The sequence below is a fragment of the Oncorhynchus clarkii genome, chromosome 16 (genome assembly GCF_045791955.1).
Source record: "Oncorhynchus clarkii lewisi isolate Uvic-CL-2024 chromosome 16, UVic_Ocla_1.0, whole genome shotgun sequence".
NCBI lineage: Eukaryota > Metazoa > Chordata > Actinopteri > Salmoniformes > Salmonidae > Oncorhynchus > Oncorhynchus clarkii.
This window is the reverse complement of record NC_092162.1, coordinates 5701222-5724267: the sequence shown is the minus strand read 5'-3', so window position 1 is coordinate 5724267 and position 23046 is coordinate 5701222. Positions and strand designations below refer to the sequence as shown.

The 23046-nt window shown below is 47.1% G+C and overlaps 1 protein-coding gene across 2 annotated transcripts; it reads left to right on the top strand.

The window, feature by feature from the left end:
- The first annotated feature begins 281 nt into the window (after positions 1–281).
- On the top strand, positions 282–22644 carry LOC139367888 (prosaposin-like). Of its 2 annotated transcripts, none has more exons than XM_071106256.1 (14): positions 282–438; positions 7302–7435; positions 7570–7644; positions 8264–8389; positions 10859–11083; positions 11449–11589; positions 13013–13069; positions 16737–16874; positions 17098–17190; positions 20807–20990; positions 21268–21431; positions 21828–21908; positions 22092–22199; positions 22549–22644. In XM_071106256.1, the coding sequence occupies exons 1-14, from the start codon at positions 405–407 to the stop codon at positions 22579–22581; spliced, it is 1593 nt and encodes a 530-aa protein (XP_070962357.1). In that variant the 5' UTR covers positions 282–404; the 3' UTR covers positions 22582–22644. The 2 variants fall into 2 exon arrangements, with proteins under 2 accessions (XP_070962357.1, XP_070962356.1); XM_071106255.1 differs by having other exon boundaries at positions 300–438; positions 11446–11589.
- The last annotated feature ends 402 nt before the right edge of the window (positions 22645–23046 follow it).

The window sequence follows — 23046 nt, the reverse complement described above, 5'->3', positions numbered from 1 at the left end:
TAGGCTACTAGCTAAGAATCAATGTGATGAGAAATAAAGCGCCTATAGCCTTTTTAGTCAATGAGTACGTTTGTTTACACATAATTGCAATTATGTTACTACATAATGATATACTATCTATGTTAAAAGCAACAACAACAACAAAAAAAGACAGTAAATGGTTATTTGTGGAAACATCAACAACATCAATCAACAACATCAATCAACAACATCAACAACATCAATCAACAACATCAATCGAAGACGCCAGTGGTCAGCTGACGATGAGGCGTCCTATAAACAAAGACAGTAGACGCTGTGTGATATAAACCAAGAGCAAGCACCCGTCCTGTATAGCAGCGCTCAGAAATACACCCGACATTCACGTACACCACGGAACAAGACGGACTCCGGACCGCTCCGCCATGCTGTGCCTTGCTCTGTTTTTCGTCTCCGCGGGTAATATGATACAATGTGGAACGTAATTATTAGTTACTCAATTGTCACTTTGTATCAAAGATGACTAGTTAAAGTTGTAGAGAGAAACAAAGTATCCAGGTTACTTTAGTTTTGTAAACAACACCGTAGACATGGCTAGCTTACCAAGTCATTTAGCTTTGTCACTGATACATTTTAAACCTGTTCCTTCACTTTATGCATCTTCAAGATGCGTAGTTAACTAGCTGATGGTGCGGCATTGACTTTGTAGTAGCTGGCTAACGTTGGCTAATCATTGTTGTGTTAAGACGCGTCCTAGGAGGCAGCAAATTAGCGCTAACGATGGCTAAATGTGTATATATATGAATCAAAAGTTTGGACACTTACTCATTTAAGGATTTCTTTATTTTCTACATTGTAGAATTATAGCGAAGACGTCGACTATGAAATAACATGGAATAACACATGAAATCATGTAGTAACCCAAAGTTTTTTTTTAACAAAATATTTTATGGTTTCTTTATTCAAAGTAGCCACCCTTGGCCTTGACAGCTTGGCATTCTCTCAACCAGTTTCATGAGGTAGTCACCTGGAATGCATTTCAATTAACAGGTGTGCCTTGTTAATTTGTGGAATTTCTTTCCTTAAAGCATTTGAGCCAATCAGTTGTGACAAGGTAGGGAGGGGTGTTATACTGAAGGTAGCCCTATTTGGTAGAAGACCAAGTCCATATTATGGCAAGAACAGCTCAAATAAGCAAAGAGAAACGACAGTCCATCATTGCTTTAAGACATGAAGGTCAATACAGAACATTTCAAGAACTCTGAAAGTTTCTTCAAGTGCAGTCGCAAAAACCATCAAGCGCTATGATGTAACTGACTCTCATGAGGACCGCCACAGGAAAGGAAGACGCAGAGTTACCTATGCTGCAGAGGATAAGTTCATTAGAGTTATCAGCCTCAGATATCGGCAATTAACTTCACCTCGGATTGCAGCCCAGATAGAGTTCAAGTAACACACATCTCAACATCAACTGTTCATTGGAGACTGTGTGACTCAGGCCTTCATGGTCAAATTGCTGCAAAGAAACCACTACTAGACACCAATAAGAAGACTTGCTTGGGCCAAGAAACACAACCAATGGACATTAGACCAGTGGAAATCTGTCCTTTGGTCTGATGAGTCTGAATTTTTAGTTCCAACCGCCGTGTCTTTTGTGAGATGCAGAGTAGGTGAACGGATGATCTCCGCATGTGTGGTTTCCACCGTGAAGCATGGAGGAGGAGGTGTTATGCTGTTGGGGAGTACTTTGTTAGTGACACTGTCATATATATATATATATATATATTTTTTTTTTTAAAGAATAAGGCACACTTAACCAGCAATGCTACCACAGCATTCTGCAGCGATACGCCATCCCATCTGTTTTGTGCTTAGTGGGACGATCATTTGTTTTTCGACAGGACAATGATCCAACACACCTCCGGGCTGTGGCAGTCCTCATGCTAGCTATTTTTTATTTATTTTTTAGCTCAGCCATTGGTGTGATGCATTTAGTTAAACGCAGTACCTAGTTAGGCCAATGTATTTCTTACACCTGTTTTTATTACAGCTGTGTTACATTGAGTCTGTACCCTCTCTTTTACATGGAGCATCATGTAGGAAAACAAAGTATGGTATGTACTGTTGTCCTCTCAAATCAATCTATCCCTAGTCTAACCTGTTTTCCTGTTCACTAAAACATTTTTTTTAATGTAATTTAAAAAACTGCATGTTTTCTTGACGTAATCCATCCAGGTGCATGATGGGCCCATCCGATCTTTCTCATCTTAAACAAATGCATTCGTATCCTCATGGTTCTTTCGTCCAACTACATTCCTAATGCAGCAGTTCTAACAAATGTATTGTTGAGTCAAAACGGGGACAAAGTGTGTAGGACAAGTACATCTTCGAGTGGGTAGGTAGGCCCCAGGGGAGTGTGGGTAATGGGTATTTTTATTAGGTAGACGTTTTCAATTTCCTCATTTTATGTTTCGTTAGGGTTTCGCTTCACTTTTTCGATCGTGTGGGTTTATTCCTGATTTTTAGGTCATAGATGTTAGTTTCAACATGTATTTTTCTGATTTTAGGTAATAGGATGTTAGTGTCGACATGTCTAATGTTGCCTTTCCATGATTCAGATCCAGAGTAAATTAGCTGCAAACTACCTCTAACACGTTCCCTAAATCAGTTATGCAGTCAGTCTGTCACGTTCCCCTACACATGCTGAATGCTTAGTCAAGCAAAGCGATCTTCCCTATAGGCCTAATTGGCTAATATCACTACAAAAAGCTTGGTGGTAATAAACATGCCTGTTACCTTTTTGCTTTAGTGTCCTAGTTTGTCCTAGTTTGGTCAGGATGTTGAGTGTGTCTTACTGCTGCTCTGAGAGAGACAATGACTAGGCCTATTTATAATGCCCCCCCTTCCTTGTTGACTTCTTTTGGGACGCCCTGTGTGATGTGAAATTGTTTGATTACTCATGGTGAGTGTCAGTCATATGATTTCTCATATTTGCAAAACTACAGGCTAGGTATCGGTTCCTGCAATACGTTTGTTCTAGTTCCCGCTTTAGTTTTTGGGGGTAATTTGTAGCGCACTTAGTTTGCAACGGTGACAACACAATCAGTATGAGACTAGTTCTTTGACGTCTTCATTGGGAGTACTGCTTAAGCATTTGGCTGTGGCCTCTATAACATCTGCTAAACTGTGTACGCAACTAATTTTTGATTTGTTCCCTCTCGTCGTCATCTGCTATCAAATGGGAGGTAGCTGAAGGGGTAGGGGGGGGTGGGGGGTTAGTTTGTGCTGCCATGTGATGGTTGCTTCACTCCCGACTCACACAGCTGAGTGGCGTAGACTACAAGCAGCTCTGAGCTGTTCCATTATGCGTCATCATCAAACTCAAACATGCGATTGATCACTCAACTGTGAGTCGTGAATGGTCCTTAATTTAACTTTTTTTTTTAAAACAGCCGGCCAAGTTTACTGTAGAACTATAGGCTATCGTGGCAGCATAAGACTCCTAAAATGTAGCCTGTTTTTGTCCTGTTTATGTGATGTTTTCAAAGTAGGTGGTAAAAAAAATGTGAATAGCTGACTCGCTAACATTGTAGCATAAAGGTTTTCCTCATTGGAGTCAGACAAGTTGAAATGTCTTTGATAATGAGGCCCAACACCTCATAGAGCAACATTTTTTATTTTTGTCTGCCTAGGAGAACAGGAGGGGAGAACAGGAGGGGAGAGGTTCTATCTCTACTGTATCTTTCCCAGTACAAGGCAGCACGGGAGTGAATGATTGACTCACTGCAGTGTGACTGTATTATCAGCGTATGAACACGAGTGATTTGTTTCACATTGGGTTGCCTACTATGACCTCTGATGCCTGGGGTCGGTTTTGGGACTGTACAAGGTTTTGCAACGGAACCAAAAGGAACTTTTCTAATTGGACAAGTGCAGATAGTACCGGAATGTTTCGTGCTGACAACACACAGGACCGTGCCGATCTGTTGTCGCTCTTCAGGCTGTTAGCTTGGCGTGGGTCTTTGTGATAACTAGGCAATGTCATGTTGGTTTTTTGCCTTTATTTTGATTTTGTCACATGAGTAGCTGTCTATCAGCTTGCTGGTTTATTTGGCAATGGCTGTGCATCATCAGCTTCTTTCCCTCAGTCAATGCAACATTTGTGCTTACGTCCTTGACTCTGAAGATTAGAATTTTTGCGTCTCTGCAAATTTGGCAACAATAAAAACCTCCATGGTAGCCTTTAAAATTTGGCAGTTAGTGATGGATAAGTATGCTTCAACAATAAACTCAAATTTCATGCACAAAAGCTAATAGTGCCTATTTTTTTAAAATTCAAATTTAGTGATAACCAATTGCGATCTTGTCGCTGCAACTCCCCAACAGGCTCGGGAGGCAAAGGCCAAGTCATGCATCCTCTGAAACAAGACGTACTAAATCACGCTCCTTATCAACCAAAAAAAAAAAACTCCTTTGCACCTGGTTAAATAAAACTGCTTTAGTGTTGTCCCTATAATATACACTCTTATCCAGAGACGTGCTTGCAGGTGGAACTAGGGTTAAGTGCCTTGCTGAAGGGCACACTGACAGATTTTTCACCTAGTCGGCTCACGTATTCGAACCAGTGACCTTTCAGTTATTGGCACAATGCTCATAATCACTAGGCTACCTGCCACCCATACCAAAACGATACTGTATTGACACAACAACAAACCAGGAAGTGTATTGGCTGAAGTCTGAGAATAACCACTGGGCTTAATGTTTATTTTTTATTTTTTTAAACATTGAACAATATGTTGATAACTGATAAAATAACACCTTCTAGGCTATTACATTTCTTTCAAAAATAAACGCAAATAATAAATAACGTAACATCTGAAATTTCTCTTATGCAAAACCATGTCTGATTTTATATATTTTTGTTGACAATTACAGAACTTTAAAAAAAAAGTAATTTGATACATATCAGGGTTTTCTGATCTTTAACATTCATTATACCTAGTCATTTCTGTAATAAATGAAGAGTTTAAAGCAACAAACTCTTACGCTCGTTTCTGAAGCTTGCTAGTTTGAATCCCAGACTTGGTGACAAATCTGTCTGTGCCATTGAGCAAAGGCACTTAACCCTAGTTACTCCTGTAAGTTCTGGATAAGCCCGTCTGCTCAATGACTCAAATGTACACATTTATGCTATGATTCAGAGTGTATTTCAACTCCCAGGGTGCAATGCTCCACCCAGGGCTCATGGGGCCAGGGTTCTGGTCTAGAAGCATGGTTTTGACTGACCCCTATAGCTTTGCGTTGGTACTGCAGTTTAACTGACGCCCGGACCAGAAAGACCATTTCCATGATGTCTGGCTGGTGGGTCATGTCAAGATGTGGTACCCTTCCTGCAGGCTCATGAGGGAGGAGGATGTCTTCCCTGTAACGCACAGCGTTGAGATTGCCTGCAATGACAACAAGCTCAGTCCGATGATGCTGTGACACACCACCCCAGACCATGACGGACCCTCCACCTCCAAATCGATCCCGCTCCAGAGTACAGGCCTCGGTGTAACGCTCATTCCTTCGACGATAAACGCAAATCCGACCATCACCCCTGGTGAGACAAAACCGTGACTTGTCAGTGAAGAGCACTTTTTGCCAGTCCTGTCTGGTCCAGCGACGGTGGGTTTGTGCCCGTAGGCGACGTTGTTGCCGGTGATGTCTGGTGAGGACCTGCCTTACAACAGGCCTACAAGCCCTCAGTCCAGCCTCTCTCAGCCTATTGCGGAAAGTCTGAGCACTAGTAGGCGCTCCAGAATGAGTGTGTGAAGAACTGCAACGCTGCTGGGTTTTTTATACTCAATACCTTCCCGTGTGTATCTAGAATGATCCACCACCCAAAGGACATCCAGCCAATTTGAGACAACCTGTGGGAAGCATTGGTCTCAACATGGGCCAGCATCCCTGTGGAACGCTTTCAACATGCCCTAACGTAATGAGGGTAAAGTCGGAGGTGCAACTCAATACCAGGAAGGTGTTCTAACAGTTTTGTACACTGTGTGGATAGCTGTTGTGTTCATATTGAGGCAAACTACCTTTTATTTTCTCCAGCTGATGGAGGATTGGATGCTGACCTCGTTGACCTCACAATAACGTGGTTGTGTGTGTGTGTGTCTGTGTGTATATCTCTCTCTCTCTCTCATACAGTCTAACAGATGGTTGGTGCTTTCCACTGTGGTTTCCTAGGGTTTCTTGCTAGGATCTGTTCCCATAAAACAGAGTTTACTATTTCAGAGTTTTCTCTGCCTCTCTCTAAGATCAGATGAGGAAGTAGGACTTGTTGGTCGTGGTATTCCCCTTTACGAGTCACATGATCCTTTCACTTCCTGTTCTAGGATTTATTTTAGAGAGTTGTAACACGCCTCTACTTTCGCCTGCTTAAAAAGGAACTGGACCTGGGTTACATACATGCATGCATACATACTGTAGGGCTGGACCTGGGTTACATACATACTGTCACCACTCTGTTGGGTACTGAACAGGGTACTGAACAGTGTCTCCTAGCCGTCGCCACCACTCTGTTGGGTACTGAACAGTGTCTCCTAGCCGTCGCCACCCCTCTGTTGGGGACTGAACAGTGTCTCCTAGCTGTCGCCACCCCTCTGTTGGGTACTGAACAGTGTCTCCTAGCCGTCGCCACCCCTCTGTTGGGGACTGAACAGTGTCTCCTAGCCATCACCACCACTCTGTTGGGTACTGAACAGTGTCTCCTAGTCGTCACCACTCTGTTGGGTACTGAACAGTGTCTCCTAGCCGTCGCCACCACTCTTTTGGGTACTGAACAGTGTCTCCTAGCCGTCGCCACCCCTCTGTTGGGGACTGAACAGTGTCTCCTAGCCGTCGCCACCCCTCTGTTGGGTACTGAACAGTGTCTCCTAGCCGTCGCCACCCCTCTGTTGGGTACTGAACAGTGTCTCCTAGCCGTCGCCACCCCTCTGTTGGGTACTGAACAGTGTCTCCTAGCCGTCACCACCCCTCTGTTGGGTACTGAACAGCGTCTCCTAGCCGTCACCACCCCTCTGTTGGGTACTGAACAGCGTCTCCTAGCCGTCACCACCCCTCTGTTGGGTACTGATCAGTGTCTCCTAGCCGTCGCCACCCCTCTGTTGGGTACTGAACAGTGTCTCCTAGCCGTCACCACCCCTCTGTTGGGTACTGATCAGTGTCTCCTAGCCGTCGTCACCACTCTGTTGGGTACTGAACAGTGTCTCCTAGCCGTCGCCACCCCTCTGTTGGGTACTGAACAGTGTGGGTAACTAGTGTCTACCCTCTCCTAGCCGTCGCCACCCCTCTGTTGGGTACTGAACAGTGTGCCCGTGGTCCTCCCTACTGGTGCCACAATGTGAAGACTGCCTCTATCTGTGGAGCCGTGGTCCACTGCCAACAGAACGTATGGAACCAACCCCAGATGGTGAGACTCGAGTCTATTTTATCTAGCATGTTATTCTCTTTTGGGGGGGGGGTGTAAAATGGATGAACAGCGGGGCATTGTTTAACCTGGCCTTGGTTTAGCTACCCTAATCAACTTCCTCCTCCCTGTTTCAGAAATCTGTGCCATGTGACCTGTGTAAGGGGTTGCTGATAGCGGTGGACCAGCTGCTGAACAACAATGCTACTCAGGTGAGTCATGGAGGATGAATGTGGGGAAAGTTCCCTGTTTTTTTGTTGTTGTTGCTGGAAACAGTTTGGCAGAGCATGAATTTGTCTTCTATCCAGTGTACACCGTAGTGGTACAGATATGGCATAACTGTTTTCCGCTCCCAGATGAATGAGTGCCTAAGAGGGTGCATTATGGCTGAGTAGTGTTGTTATAGCTTCTCATGAGGGGATCCTCATTTAAAAAATGTTGTAGTCCTGAACTAGTTCACATGATTTACGTAGTGAAAGGCTTGATGATTAGTTGAATCGGGTGCTATATCTGGAATAGGGCTTAATACATGGAACTGCTGCGCTCCACATAGTGGGGGTCTGAGGCTAGGGGGGGGGGGGGGGGGGGCGGCATCGCTCCACATAGTGGGGGTCTGAGGCTGGGGGGGGGGGGGGGGGGCGGCATCGCTCCACATAGTGGGGGTCTGAGGCTGGGGGGGGGGGGGGGGGCATCGCTCCACATAGTGGGGGTCTGAGGCTGGGGGGGGGCATCGCTCCACATAGTGGGGGTCTGAGGCTGGGGGGGGGGCATCGCTCCACATAGTGGGGGTCTGAGGCTGGGGGGCTCTAAGCTGATGTTCATGTCCTCTAGGGTGAGATCCTGGGTGTCCTGGAGAAGGCCTGTCACCTGATCCCTGACAAGACCCTGGCTGCACAGTGTAAAGAGATCGTGGACACCTACTACCCTATCCTCATTGGTATCATCGCTGGAGAGCTGGTACACACACACACACACACACACACACACGGGTTTATAGGAAAGTAAGCTAGCCTACACACACAAACCGAGAGAAACATTTGTTATTCAGAATCAATCCAACATCCTCATCCTGCTAAGCTAAATGGCATTGTTTCAAGGTCATTTCAAGGATAATTTAGCTATTTGAGTTTGATGATAACTGTTTATCCTTAATGCTATTAACCCATACACATGTATTGAATAACAGTTTCACTACATAGAGCCCCCCCCGAAAAAAAAATCTAAACTAAGTTTGTACTGTTCTATATCTTTGAGAGATAAGAAAATCGGGAATTATTATTTAAAGAAATTTACACATGCATTTAAACCCTTATTTTTGGCAGGTAACAGTCTCTGTAAATACAGTACCAGTCAAACATCTGGACAACTACTCATTCCAGTTTTTCTTTAATTTTACTATTTTCTACTTTGTAGGGGGGGGGGACTAGGGAACACAGTAGCTGTTCTGTGGGGGGGGGGGGGGGACTAGGGAACACGGTAGCTGTTCTGTGTGGGGGGGACTAGGGAACACGGTAGCTGTTCTGTGTGGGGGGGACTAGGGAACACGGTAGCTGTTCTGTGTGGGGGGGACTAGGGAACACGGTAGCTGTTCTGTGTGGGGGGGGGGGGGGACTAGGGAACACAGTAGCTGTTCTGTGTGGGGGGGGGACTAGGGAACACGGTAGCTGTTCTGTGTGGGGGGGACTAGGGAACACTGTAGCTGTTCTGTGTGGGGGGGACTAGGGAACGCTGTTCTGTGTGGGGGGGGACTAGGGAACACGGTAGCTGTTCTGTGTGGGGGGGGACTAGGGAACACGGTAGCTGTTCTGTGGGGGGGGGGGGACTAGGGAACACAGTAGCTGTTCTGTGGGGGGGGGGACTAGGGAACACGGTAGCTGTTCTGTGTGGGGGGGACTAGGGAACACGGTAGCTGTTCTGTGTGGGGGGGACTAGGGAACACGGTAGCTGTTCTGTGGGGGGGGGGGGACTAGGGAACACGGTAGCTGTTCTGTGTGTGGGGAACTAGGGAACACGGTAGCTGTTCTGTGTGTGGGGGACTAGGGAACACGGTAGCTGTTCTGTGTGGGGGGGACTAGGGAACACGGTAGCTGTTCTGTGTGGGGGGGACTAGGGAACACTGTAGCTGTTCTGTGTGTGGGGGGGGGGGGACTAGGGAACACGGTAGCTGTTCTGTGTGTGGGGGGGGGGGGGGACTAGGGAACACGGTAGCTGTTCTGTGTGTGGGGGGGGGGGACTAGGGAACACGGTAGCTGTTCTGTGTGGGGGGGGGGGGACTAGGGAACACGGTAGCTGTTCTGTGTGGGGGGGGGGACTAGGGAACACGGTAGCTGTTCTGTGTGTGTGGGGGGGGGGGACTAGGGAACACGGTAGCTGTTCTGTGTGGGGGGGACTAGGGAACACGGTAGCTGTTCTGTGTGGGGGGGACTAGGGAACACGGTAGCTGTTCTGTGTGGGGGGGACTAGGGAACACGGTAGCTGTTCTGTGTGGGGGGGACTAGGGAACACGGTAGCTGTTCTGTGTGGGGGGGGGGACTAGGGAACACGGTAGCTGTTCTGTGTGTGTGGGGGGGGGGGGACTAGGGAACACGGTAGCTGTTCTGTGTGGGGGGGACTAGGGAACACGGTAGCTGTTCTGTGTGGGGGGGACTAGGGAACACGGTAGCTGTTCTGTGTGGGGGGGACTAGGGAACACGGTAGCTGTTCTGTGTGGGGGGGACTAGGGAACACGGTAGCTGTTCTGTGTGGGGGGGGGGGACTAGGGAACACGGTAGCTGTTCTGTGGGGGGGGGGAATAGGGAACACGGTAGCTGTTCTGTGTGGGGGGGGGGACTAGGGAACACGGTAGCTGTTCTGTGTGGGGGGGGGGACTAGGGAACACGGTAGCTGTTCTGTGTGGGGGACTAGGGAACGCGATAGCTGTTCTGTGGGGGGGGGGGGGGGACTAGGGAACACGGTAGCTGTTCTGTGGGGGGGGGGGAATAGGGAACACGGTAGCTGTTCTGTGTGGGGGGGGGGGACTAGGGAACACGGTAGCTGTTCTGTGTGGGGGGGGGGACTAGGGAACACGGTAGCTGTTCTGTGTGGGGGGGGGACTAGGGAACACGGTAGCTGTTCTGTGTGGGGGGGGACTAGGGAACACGGTAGCTGTTCTGTGTGGGGGACTAGGGAACGCGATAGCTGTTCTGTGGGAGGGACTAGGTAATGAATTGCATTTAGGATGCCAGCTGCATATAGATTAACCCTGTTCCTGGACTCACACTTTCAATGGAAATAGTTTTAGTCCAGGACTAGGCCTGATCTGGGTCTGTGAAGTGGGAAACCGACCCTGAGAGTTTATTATAGTGTGCGTTCCAGTAGTGACTTAATGGTGGCGTCTCTAGTGAGATCTACGGATTGTAGTGACCAGAGTCCGTTTCTGGATTCCAGGAGAACCCTCAGGTGGTGTGTGGCGCCATAGGCCTGTGTGACTCCCAGCAGGCAGCCCTGGCCAGACTCCAGTCTCAGATCCAGTCTAACCAGATCCCACCGCTCACGTCCAATGAGATTCCTCAGGAAGACCTGGCCCAGAGGGTCGCCCCCTTCCTCCTCAACGTCCCTGGGCTCCTCTACCCCCAGGCCCAGGAGAACACCAAGCAAGAGGTTCCTGAACAGGTACGCCAGTCGTCATAGAATTTTGGGGGTCGTAATTCTGGTCTTTGGTGTCTAGGAATTGGGTTTCGGTGTAATAATTGTTAGAGAACTTTACAAAATCGTTAGATTTAGAATTTACTATGGTGCCCAGCATAGCTGCACATAAGTTATGTTCAGTAAGGCACAAAGTACCAAATCTTTTCAACTGAAATCTGTCTTATTGATCAAATTCTGGCTGAAATCAAATTCTGGCTCCCATTCCAAACTGTTATTTCACTACTGAACATGACCCCAGTACCAACTTTCAACTGTCACTGATTTCGTGTGTGTGTGTGTAACTGCTACTCCTTTAGTCACTAGTGAGTGTCTTCTGTCCCCTGTAGCAGACTGGAGACTTGTGTGAGGACTGTGTGAAGTTCATCACAGACTTCCAGGACGAGGCGAAGAGCAACACTACCTTCGTCAACTCTCTGATCGAACGGATCCAGAGGCAGTGTGACCTGCTGGGGCCTGGAATCTCTGACCTGGTGAGAGGCCTTGTTATCTAGTTAGTTACCGATCCAGGACCAGTGTGACCTGGTGAGAGGACTACGTAGTTATCTAGCTAGGAGTTAGTGAGAGGACTGGGTTTTAAAAGGAGTTTGGTGGAGTGAATATTTTGAGTAATCCAGCAATGGAACTAGCCGTAATCTAATTTACACTTCATGCCCTAGTTGCCATCTGGTTTAATGCAATAGTTGGTTTATTGGACCCTGCTGGTTATCTATGAATGTTCGAACATGTTGAACAGTCGGGCCTTAATAATCTCCACCCAGCACAGCCAGAAGAGGACCGGCCACCGCTCAGAGCCTGGTTCCTCTCTAGGTTAATAATCTCCACCCGGCACAGCCAGAAGAGGACCGGTCACCCCTCAGAGCCTGGTTCCTCTCTAGGTTAATAATCTCCACCCAGCACAGCCAGAAGAGGACCGGCCACCTCTCAGAGCCTGGTTCCTCTCTACCCGGCACAGCCAGAAGAGGACCGGTCACCCCCCAGAGCCTGGTTCCTCTCTAGGTTAATAATCTCCACCCAGCACAGCCAGAAGAGGACCGGCCACCCCTCAGAGCCTGGTTCCTCTCTACCCGGCACAGCCAGAAGAGGACCGGTCACCCCCCAGAGCCTGGTTCCTCTCTAGGTTAATAATCTCCACCCAGCACAGCCAGAAGAGGACCGGCCACCCCTCAGAGCCTGGTTCCTCTCCACCCAGCACAGGCAGAAGAGGACCGGTCACCCCTCAGAGCCTGGTTCCTCTCCACCCAGCACAGCCAGAAGAGGACCGGTCACCCCTCAGAGCCTGGTTCCTCTCTAGGTTAATAATCTCCACCCAGCACAGCCAGAAGAGGACCGGCCACCCCTCAGAGCCTGGTTCCTCTCTACCCAGCACAGCCAGAAGAGGACCGGCCACCCCTCAGAGCCTGGTTCCTCTCCACCCAGCACAGCCAGAAGAGGACCGGTCACCCCTCAGAGCCTGGTTCCTCTCTAGGTTAATAATCTCCACCCAGCACAGCCAGAAGAGGACCGGCCACCCCTCAGAGCCTGGTTCCTCTCTACCCAGCACAGCCAGAAGAGGACCGGCCACCCCTCAGAGCCTGGTTCCTCTCTACCCGGCACAGCCAGAAGAGGACCGGTCACCCCCCAGAGCCTGGTTCCTCTTTAGGTTAATAATCTCCACACGGCACAGCTAGAAGAGGACCGGCCACCCCTCAGAGCCTGGTTTCTGTCTAGGTTTCTTCCTAGGTTCCCACTTTTCTAGGGAGTTTTTAAAATGTATTTTAAAATTATTTTTTAATTTAAGGGCTTTATAAATACATTTGATTGGAAGTATTTCTTGGTCAATCTATGAAGCTGGAAGATCATTGGTTTCCACTGACTTTGTATCTGACTGTTTTGTCTTCTCCTCCTGTGTTTCAGTGCAAGCAGTATATCAGCCAGTACGCGCCTCTCATCGCCCTGCAGCTCATGTCCATGGTCAGTCACTAGGGCGTCTCCAAAATGACATCCTGTTTCATATATTTAGTGCACCACTTTTGGCTTTCAGCCCCGCCCCCCTCCCCCAAACTGGAGGGTTCTCTTCTGCTGATGTGTAATTGTAACCAATGCCTCTGCACAGTGTTGCCTGACATATACTTAACAGGTTTATACATGGGTGAAATGAACCACTATGTTTATGTCATAATACATCTAGTGTGTGTATCCAGACTCTGACTACAGCACCTCCTAGCCTGCTATACAGGGCATAGCCTATGTTTATGTCATAATACATCTAGTGTGTGTATCCAGACTCTGCTACAGCACCTCCTAGCCTGCTATACAGGGCATAGCCTATGTTTATGTCATAATACATCTAGTGTGTGTATCCAGACTCTGACTACAGCACCTCCTAGCCTGCTATACAGGGCATAGCCTATGTTTATGTCATAATACATCTAGTGTGTGTATCCAGACTCTGCTACAGCACCTCCTAGCCTGCTATACAGGGCATAGCCTATGTTTATGTCATAATACATCTAGTGTGTGTATCCAGACTCTGCTACAGCACCTCCTAGCCTGCTATACAGGGCATAGCCTATGTTTATGTCATAATACATCTAGTGTGTGTATCCAGACTCTGCTACAGCACCTCCTAGCCTGCTATACAGGGCATAGCCTATGTTTATGTCATAATACATTTAGTGTGTGTATCCAGACTCTGCTACAGCACCTCCTAGCCTGCTATACAGGGCATAGCCTATGTTTATGTCATAATACATCTAGTGTGTGTATCCAGACTCTGCTACAGCACCTCCTAGCCTGCTATACAGGGCATAGCCTATGTTTATGTCATAATACATCTAGTGTGTGTATCCAGACTCTGACTACAGCACCTCCTAGCCTGCTATACAGGGTATAGCCTATGTTTATGTCATAATACATCTAGTGTGTGTATCCAGACTCTGCTACAGCACCTCCTAGCCTGCTATACAGGGCATAGCCTATGTTTATGTCATAATACATCTAGTGTGTGTATCCAGACTCTGCTACAGCACCTCCTAGCCTGCTATACAGGGTATAGCCTATGTTTATGTCATAATACATCTAGTGTGTGTATCCAGACTCTGCTACAGCACCTCCTAGCCTGCTATACAGGGTATAGCCTATGTTTATGTCATAATACATCTAGTGTGTGTATCCAGACTCTGCTACAGCACCTCCTAGCCTGCTATACAGGGTATAGCCTATGTTTATGTCATAATACATCTAGTGTGTGTATCCAGACTCTGCTACAGCACCTCCTAGCCTGCTATACAGGGTATAGCCTATGTTTATGTCATAATACATCTAGTGTGTGTATCCAGACTCTGCTACAGCACCTCCTAGCCTGCTATACAGGGTATAGCCTATGTTTATGTCATAATACATCTAGTGTGTGTATCCAGACTCTGACTACAGCACCTCCTAGCCTGCTGATTTCATTCACATCTTTTAATAGTTTGTTTTTATTTCCCCCTCTATTCATGCACCTCCCTCCTGCTCTCTCCTCCTCCTTCTGCACTCCTCCTCCTGCTCTCGCTCGCTCTCTCCTCCTCTTCCTGCTCTCGCTCGCTCTTTCCTGCACTCCTCCTCCTGCTCTCGCTCGCTCTCTCCTCCTCTTCCTGCTCTCTCCTCCTCTTCCTGCTCTCTCCTCCTCTTCCTGCGCTCGCTCGCTCTCTCCTCCTCTTCCTGCTCTCTCCTCCTCCTGCTCTCGCTCGCTCTCTCCTCCTCTTCCTGCTCTCTCCTCCTCTTCCTGCTCTCTCCTGGGGTGGGTCTGTAGGAACAGGTAGGTTTCCCTCTGTTCAGTCTCTCGTCTCACACCCTTTAGGCATTGGCCACACAGAGACTTGGATGAAATCCTATTATGCATTCAGCTTTGTCCGTGAAAAAGGCTGACGTATGGAGCCAATCATCTCCCGTTGTCCATCTGTCAATGGGTGACTACCGTTGTAAAAAGATCTGTCGTTCTGTCTGCCCACAGCCTCTGTTTCTATACGGTCTGTCCACTAATGCTACTGACTTCAAGTACTCACATTTCACTGTTCTAGAACTGCGTCACGATGTTTCTCTGTGCTGAATACCTTTGTCCTTGGAAAACCAAGCTTTTTTTTTGGTGGGGGGGAGACATATTTGATGGGCGTGTCGTGATACGAGACAGCAGACTGGTTTCCATTTAGTCCATTAGGTTTGGGAGGTGTAGCATGTATACCAGTGTATTTGGAAATAGCCACGGGTTGTTTTTTTCCACTTCCACCAATATCGTTGAAACAATTCTTTTGAATTTAAAAAATATTTGTATCATATTTTCAGTAAATACAGTCAACATGTTGTATAAAGCAGATTGTTAATTTCACCTGTTACATTGCGAAGCTCACCGTAGTAGAACAGTTGAGCCAGCCGTGTTGGTAAACAGCACCACAAGGGAAAGCTGCAGCGGTTGAGTCCAGCTGTGTGTTGGCACGGGTCACATTTTTATATTGAAAGTCAAGTTATTTTTTTAGTTGTTGTTGCTTCAATAGCATGATCATGTTCAACTAAAGTTTTCCTTCAAGACATTATCGGACCACATTTGGTAGAAAACGTCTTCATATCATAGAAAGGATGCAGCCAGCTGCTTTTTATAATGTTTTGCTTACAGTTCATCTTGTATTTTAGCCGGGGGAGAAAGTAGACTGGCTATACTGAGGGAAAGTAGCTCCACATCAGTCAGAGTGCTGTCTGCTGATAGAATGATGGAGAACAGTAGCTCCACATCAGTCAGAGTGGTGTCTGCTGATAGAATGATGGAGAACAGTAGCTCCACATCAGTCAGGGAGCTGTCTGCTGATAGAATGATGGAGAACAGTAGCTCCACATCAGTCAGGGAGCTGTCTGCTGATAGAATGATGGAGAACAGTAGCTCCACACCAGTCAGAGTGCTGTCTGCTGATAGAATGATGGAGAACAGTAGCTCCACATCAGAGTGCTGAACAGTGGACTGGTACAGGGTATAGCCTGGCTCTGTCTCTGAGACTATAGAACAGTGGACTGGTACAGGGTATAGCCTGGCTCTGGCTCTGAGACTATAGAACAGTGGACTGGTACAGGGTATAGCCTGGCTCTGGCTCTGAGACTATAGAACAGTGGACTGGTACAGGGTATAGCCTGGCTCTGAGACTATGGAACAGTGGACTGGTACAGGGTATAGCCTGGCTCTGAGACTATAGAACAGTGGACTGGTACAGGGTATAGCCTGGCTCTGAGACTATGGAACAGTGGACTGGTACAGGGTATAGCCTGGCTCTGAGACTATGGAACAGTGGACTGGTACAGGGTATAGCCTGGCTCTGAGACTATAGAACAGTGGACTGGTACAGGGTATAGCCTGGCTCTGAGACTATAGAACAGTGGACTGGTACAGGGTATGGCCTGGCTCTGAGACTATGGAACAGTAGACTGGTACAGGGTATAGCCTGGCTCTGAGACTATGGAACAGTGGACTGGTACAGGGTATAGCCTGGCTCTGAGACTATGGAACAGTGGACTGGTACACCATACATCATCTTAATGTCATGTGATGAAATGTATTTTCTGTAGAATGGTATGAATGTGTCTAACTGTCCATTCTGATGTTCTCCCCACTCAGCAACCTAAAGATATCTGTTCCCGTGCTGACTTCTGCCCTGCAGAGGTGAAGAGCTCTGTCCCTATGATGAACCTGGTGGCTGCCAAGGCCGTCCCTGCTGTCAAACTGGTCCCTGCCACTAAGCTGGACGCTGTCAAGGTAACCTACTGGTACCAGAGGTTCTGGCAAGTGTCCGTGTACAACTGTACCGTCACTTACATTCTTACATAAAAAGTTATATAATCACTCTGACTACTTGTTTTGTAAAGTAGTTATGATGTTGGCATGGTTACTATTCTAGTTTATACCGATGCGTTTCGGGACCACAACTTATTTTGTTCCAAGACTATTGTAGTTACGCCGACTCTTGTCTGTTCTCCAGAACATGGTGCGTGCCCGTGGTTCCCCTCAGTGTATCACGTGCAAGTTCATTATGAAGGAGGTGGAGAGCTTGCTGGGGGATGAGAAGACTGAGGTAGGTCACCTGACGGGTTGCTCATGAGTCATGCATGACCTGCTATATGGTGTATGACTGAAACTTCACGCTGTTTGTAAGGGAGTTACAATAAATTATGTTTTTGTCATGTGGGGGGAAAGCACTAATAAATGAATGTGTATACATAGATAGATAAATGAATGTGTATACATAGATAGATAAATGAATGTGTATAGATGGATAGATATATAAATGAATGTGGATAGATATATAAATGAATGTGGATAGATGGATAGATGTATAAATTAATGTGATTGCTCTCCACCTCTGGCCAATGTTGGATGAACAACACAATTTCAGTTTGAATATTGCTGCTAAAAAGCCACAGTTAATCCAGACAAAAAACTAAGATATTTGCGGCTTTAACCATAACATTTTTATTTTAAATAGTTCAACTGAAATTGCTATTAATGTAACATGTAGGCTGTGTCTTCAGGGTTCTTAAACAAGGATTCTGTCTGCAATAGGCTAGAATGTATGAGTTATTCATTACAGAATCTCTTCATTTAAACAGAATCCCCCCCCGGAGGCCAAGTGGGCTCGTTTGTCCTGTGTGTCAAGGACCAACAAGAATTTAGTACAATGCGTCTCATCTCTGTGTCCTCAGGCCACCCATTACCCATTGTGATGGTTATTACTGTGCAAGCAGCAGTGGATATTGTTTTACCCTAGTTCACTTTGTAGCGGTGGTGTCAGACGGGTGAAGTTAAAGGTTTGGTTGGGGCACCAGGCAGGTATTAACCCTGCTGAAAAGGACAAGAGTAGGATTGAGTACCACTACCACACACACACACACACACACACCAGCAGAACAGACTGACTGGAGAGTAGCCTGATGGCCACTGGAGAGTAGCCTGATGGCCACTGGAATAGTAGCCTGATGGCCACTGGAATAGTAGCCTGATGGCCACTGGAATAGTAGCCTGATGGCCACTGGAATAGTAGCCTGATGGCCACTGGAGAGTAGCCTGATGGCCACTGGAATAGTAGCCTGATGGCCACTGGAGAGTAGCCTGATGGCCACTGGAATAGTAGCCTGATGGCCACTGGAATAGTAGCCTGATGGCCACTGGAGAGTAGCCTGATGGCCACTGGAGAGTAGCCTGATGGCCACTGGAGAGTAGCTTCGCAAATGTCAATGACTGGAGCGGTCCCAAAATATACAGCCATGGTGCCATAGAGGTAACCCCGGCGATCAACTTAAAACACTTTACAAACTAAGCACGCTGAAAATAAACTAGACTTCTGCAGAGTTGGACACACTGTCAAACTGCCACGCCGACCGAGAAGCGCTTTCTTTATATCCTCACTGCTGAAGGCGCTCTTAGCTAGCTACCTTTATATCCTCACTGATGAAGGAGCTCTTAGCTAGCTACCTTGTTATATCCTCACTGCTGAAGGCTCTCTTAGCTAGCTACCTTGTTATATCCTCACTGCTGAAGGCGCTCTTAGCTAGCTACCTTGTTATATCCTCACTGCTGAAGGCGCTCTTAGCTAGCTACCTTGTTATATCCTCACTGCTGAAGGCTTTCTTAGCTAGCTACCTTTATATCCTCACTGCTGAAGGCGCTCTTAGCTAGCTACCTTTATATCCTCACTGCTGAAGGCGCTCTTAGCTAGCTACCTTTATATCCTCACTGCTGAAGGCGCTCTTAGCTAGCGACCTTTATAGCCTCACTGCTGAAGGAGCTCTTAGCTAGCGACCTTTATAGCCTCACTGATGAAGGAGCTCTTAGCTAGCGACCTTTATAGCCTCACTGATGAAGGAGCTCTTAGCTAGCGACCTTTATAGCCTCACTGATGAAGGAGCTCTTAGCTAGCGACCTTTATAGCCTCACTGATGAAGGAGCTCTTAGCTAGCGACCTTTATAGCCTCACTGATGAAGGAGCTCTTAGCTAGCGACCTTTATAGCCTCACTGATGAAGGAGCTCTTAGCTAGCGACCTTTATATCCTCACTGATGAAGGAGCTCTTAGCTAGCTACCTTTATATCCTCACTGATGAAGGAGCTCTTAGCTAGCTACCTTTATATCCTCACTGATGAAGGAGCTCTTAGCTAGCTACCTTTATATCCTCACTGATGAAGGAGCTCTTAGCTAGCTACCTTTATATCCTCACTGCTGAAGGCGCTCTTAGCTAGCTACCTTTATATCCTCACTGCTGAAGGAGCTCTTAGCTAGCTACCTTTATATCCTCACTGATGAAGGAGCTCTTAGCTAGCGACCTTTATATCCTCACTGATGAAGGAGCTCTTAGCTAGCTACCTTTATATCCTCACTGCTGAAGGAGCTCTTAGCTAGCTACCTTTATATCCTCACTGCTGAAGGAGCTCTTAGCTAGCTACCTTTATAGCCTCACTGCTGAAGGAGCTCTTAGCTCGCTACCTTTATATCCTCACTGCTGAAGGAGCTCTTAGCTAGCTACCTTTATATCCTCACTGCTGAAGGAGCTCTTAACTAGCTACCTTTATATCCTCACTGCTGAAGGAGCTCTTAGCTAGCTACCTTTATATCCTCACTGCCGAAGGAGCTCTTAGCTAGCGACCTTTATAGCCTCACTGCCGAAGGAGCTCTTAGCTAGCTACCTTTATATCCTCACTGCTGAAGGAGCTCTTAGCTAGCGACCTTTATAGCCTCACTGCCGAAGGAGCTCTTAGCTAGCTACCTTTATATCCTCACTGCTGAAGGAGCTCTTAGCTAGCGACCTTTATAGCCTCACTGCTGAAGGAGCTCTTAGCTAGCGACCTTTATAGCCTCACTGCTGAAGGAGCTCTTAGCTAGCGACCTTTATAGCCTCACTGCTGAAGGAGTTCTTAGCTCGCTACCTTTATATCCTCACTGATGAAGGAGCTCTTAGCTCGCTACCTTTTTTTAAGCCAAGATGTTGTCTAATGAGAAATTTCTCTCAAAAACCTAGGAAGATAAATGGTGTCTAGGCAATGGCAAAAACTTGGCGATAAAAGGAAGGTGAGATGAAATGGTGTTGGTCACACCTGGCCTCATCCCCAGGATTTTGTGCACCTTTATTTAACCAGGTAGGCTAGTTGAGAACACCTTTATTTAACCAGGCAGGCTAGTTGAGAACACCTTTATTTAACCAGGCGGGCTAGTTGAGAACACCTTTATTTAACCAGGCAGGCTAGTTGAGAACACCTTTATTTAACCAGGTGGGCTAGTTGAGAACAAGTTCTCATTTACAACTGCGACCTGGCAAAGACAAAGCATAGCAGTGTGAACAGACAACAACACAGTTACACGTAGCATATAACCCCTGGGACATCAACCATTCAGAGGAGTTCTTCATTCTATGGGCGTGGTCTTATTAAGTAAAGTATAGGTGATCATTTTAATTTGAGCGAATCACATGACTGCGAGGCGGGGTTCCAAATAGAGGCGAGACCCCGTATGGAAGACGTACTAGCCGGGTTAGTGGGAAGGTGTTGTGGGAGGTTATTGGTTGGTAGATTAAGCCAATGCCTATCCACCGGGATATTATTTTGTTTGTTTGGCATTTGGGCAGATGTGTCTGGGGAAGGAGATTTAAGTCATGCCTAACTAACCCCTATCCTCTTCCGCTCCTTCCTCCCTCTTCTCAGCAAGATGTGGTGCGCGTGTTGGAGAAGGTGTGCTCTGTGCTGCCGCCCTCCCTGTCAGCCCAGTGTAAAGATCTGATCGAGTCCTACGGCCAGGCCATCATTAAGCTGCTGCTACAGGAGGCCGACCCCAAGACTATCTGCACCGTGCTGGGGCTCTGCAAGGACGCCAGCCGTGCCTTCACCCGTGAGTAGAGGGAGTGTGCTTGGGAAGTCTTGAAGTGTGTGTGTGTGTGATCTATCCTGTGTGTTTGAGACACGTGGAGCAGGCCCTGTCGGTTGGGCCCTGTCGGTTGGGCCCTGTCGGTTGGGCCCTGTCGGTTGTTTTAATAACAGATTAGAGAACGACCGGGCCAATACCGTATAACAATTTTTATTCAAGATCATTCAACTAGAAAAGGCCAATTTTATTGATGGTGCTCCAATCCAGATGAAGTGGTCTCCTTGTTTCCCCCGTCCCTCAGCGGTGTTGGACCAGTCCCAGGTCGAGGCGGGAGGCCTCTGTGACATCTGCAAGATGTCCGTGCGTTACATCGACGGGATCCTGGAACAGAACGCCACACAGGCTCAGATTGAAGACGCAGTCAGGAAAGTCTGCAGCTTTGTCCCGGAGACCGTCAGGGGCGAGGTGAGGATGGAGGACGTCTACTTGTTCCACGTGTTGTTATCAGGGTAGCCTAGTGGTTAGAGCGTTGGACTAGTAACCGGAAGGTTTCAAGTTCAAACCCCCGAGCTGACAAGGTACAAATCTGTCGTTCTGCCGCTGAACAGGCAGTTAACCCCACTGTTCCTAGGCCGCCATTGAAAATAAGAATTTGTTCTTAACTGACTTGCCTAGTTAAATAAAGGTAAAATAAATTGGTAGATTACACTGACCATGAAATGGGAAAACAGGGATTCCTAAACTCTGTTACTGCAACAGAAGAAGAATGAATATTGGCTAGTAACTGGTCGACTAGACGTTGTTGGTGTAACTGTTCATCTTTCTTTCTCTCTCTCACTTTCTTTCTCTCTTCTCCTCCAGTGTGACCAGCTGATTGAGCAGTATGAGCCCATGCTGGTTCAGCTCCTGCTGCAGATGTTGGACCCTGACTTTGTCTGCATGGTGAGCACTGGAATACCTAGAGGAATACACTGCACTATAGAGAAAAAGTATGATGATGGAAGAGGGGAAAAACCTCTAGATCGATAAAGACGATTTAACTTCACTGACTTCCCTGGTTGAAATGAATACGTTATATGTATGCCAGTATCTGACAGTGGGTTCTGTGGTTGTCCTGGGTTACAGAAGGTGGGATTGTGTCCCGAGGCAGTGCAAAGTCTTCTGGGTATGGACCAGTGTAGCTGGGGACCTGCGTTCTGGTGCAAGAACATGGACTCTGCGAAACTCTGCAACGTGAGTACTCGACACGCAGGCACTGGGCTGCACTGCTTCTATCATAGTAGCACAACCGCAGTGAGTGACGTTTCATTCCAGGGTTGAAAAATAGATTGTCAATGTAACTCCCCTGGTTTAAATAAATGAATGAATTCAATACAAATTCCTTTTAATTTTTATCCAACCGTTATTTCCGGCCATGCATTATGATTGGCCGAGAAGAACGACTCATCCAGGTCTGTTCTTGAAATCCTGTGACTAAAGTACTCCTGAAATATCAGACCGGATATCTTATGTAAAGGACGGAGAAGCCCCTAGGATGCCTATTGCTGTCTAACCTGTGGGTTGTTGTCTGTCTGTCTCCCAGGCGGTGGCACACTGCAGGCGTCACGTGTGGTGATGGGAGAACGGATCAAGACCGGCCGACACAATCTTTCAGGAGAAATACTGTTGCACTGCTTTTTTTTTAACTCAATAAATGTGTTCTGTTTTTCGTAAAACATGTAGGTTTTTGCAATTGTCAATATAAATTTACCGAGCAGTTTGGAGAAGTGGGGAGGGAATGGAAAACCTTTTGTCTGACAGAAGTTTGTTTCTTTATTGGGGGGTAGGAGAAGCAGTGTTAGGGTTGTCGAGTGGATCTACCAGACTGTTTTGTCTAAAAAAAAAACAGATCTATAGTTGTACTGATTTATTGAATGTACTATGGGTGTGGTTTGTGTACATCTCTCTTTTTTTAGATAAATTATTTTACATGTCACACACTGTCCCTTACTTGACACGCCTGGTTTCCCGGACATAGTTCGGGACTAGGTTTAACCTAAAATATAATGCTTCTTAGTCCAAGACTAGGCTTAATCTCGGT

Coding starts and splice junctions, on each gene's coding strand:
- LOC139367888 (XM_071106255.1), top strand. CDS start 405: ATGCTGTGCCTTGCTCTGTTTTTCGTCTCCGCGG. Junction 8,390..10,858: donor GTATCATCGCTGGAGAGCTG/GTACACACACAC, acceptor TCTGGATTCCAG/GAGAACCCTCAGGTGGTGTG. Junction 17,191..20,806: donor TGGGGGATGAGAAGACTGAG/GTAGGTCACCTG, acceptor CCCTCTTCTCAG/CAAGATGTGGTGCGCGTGTT.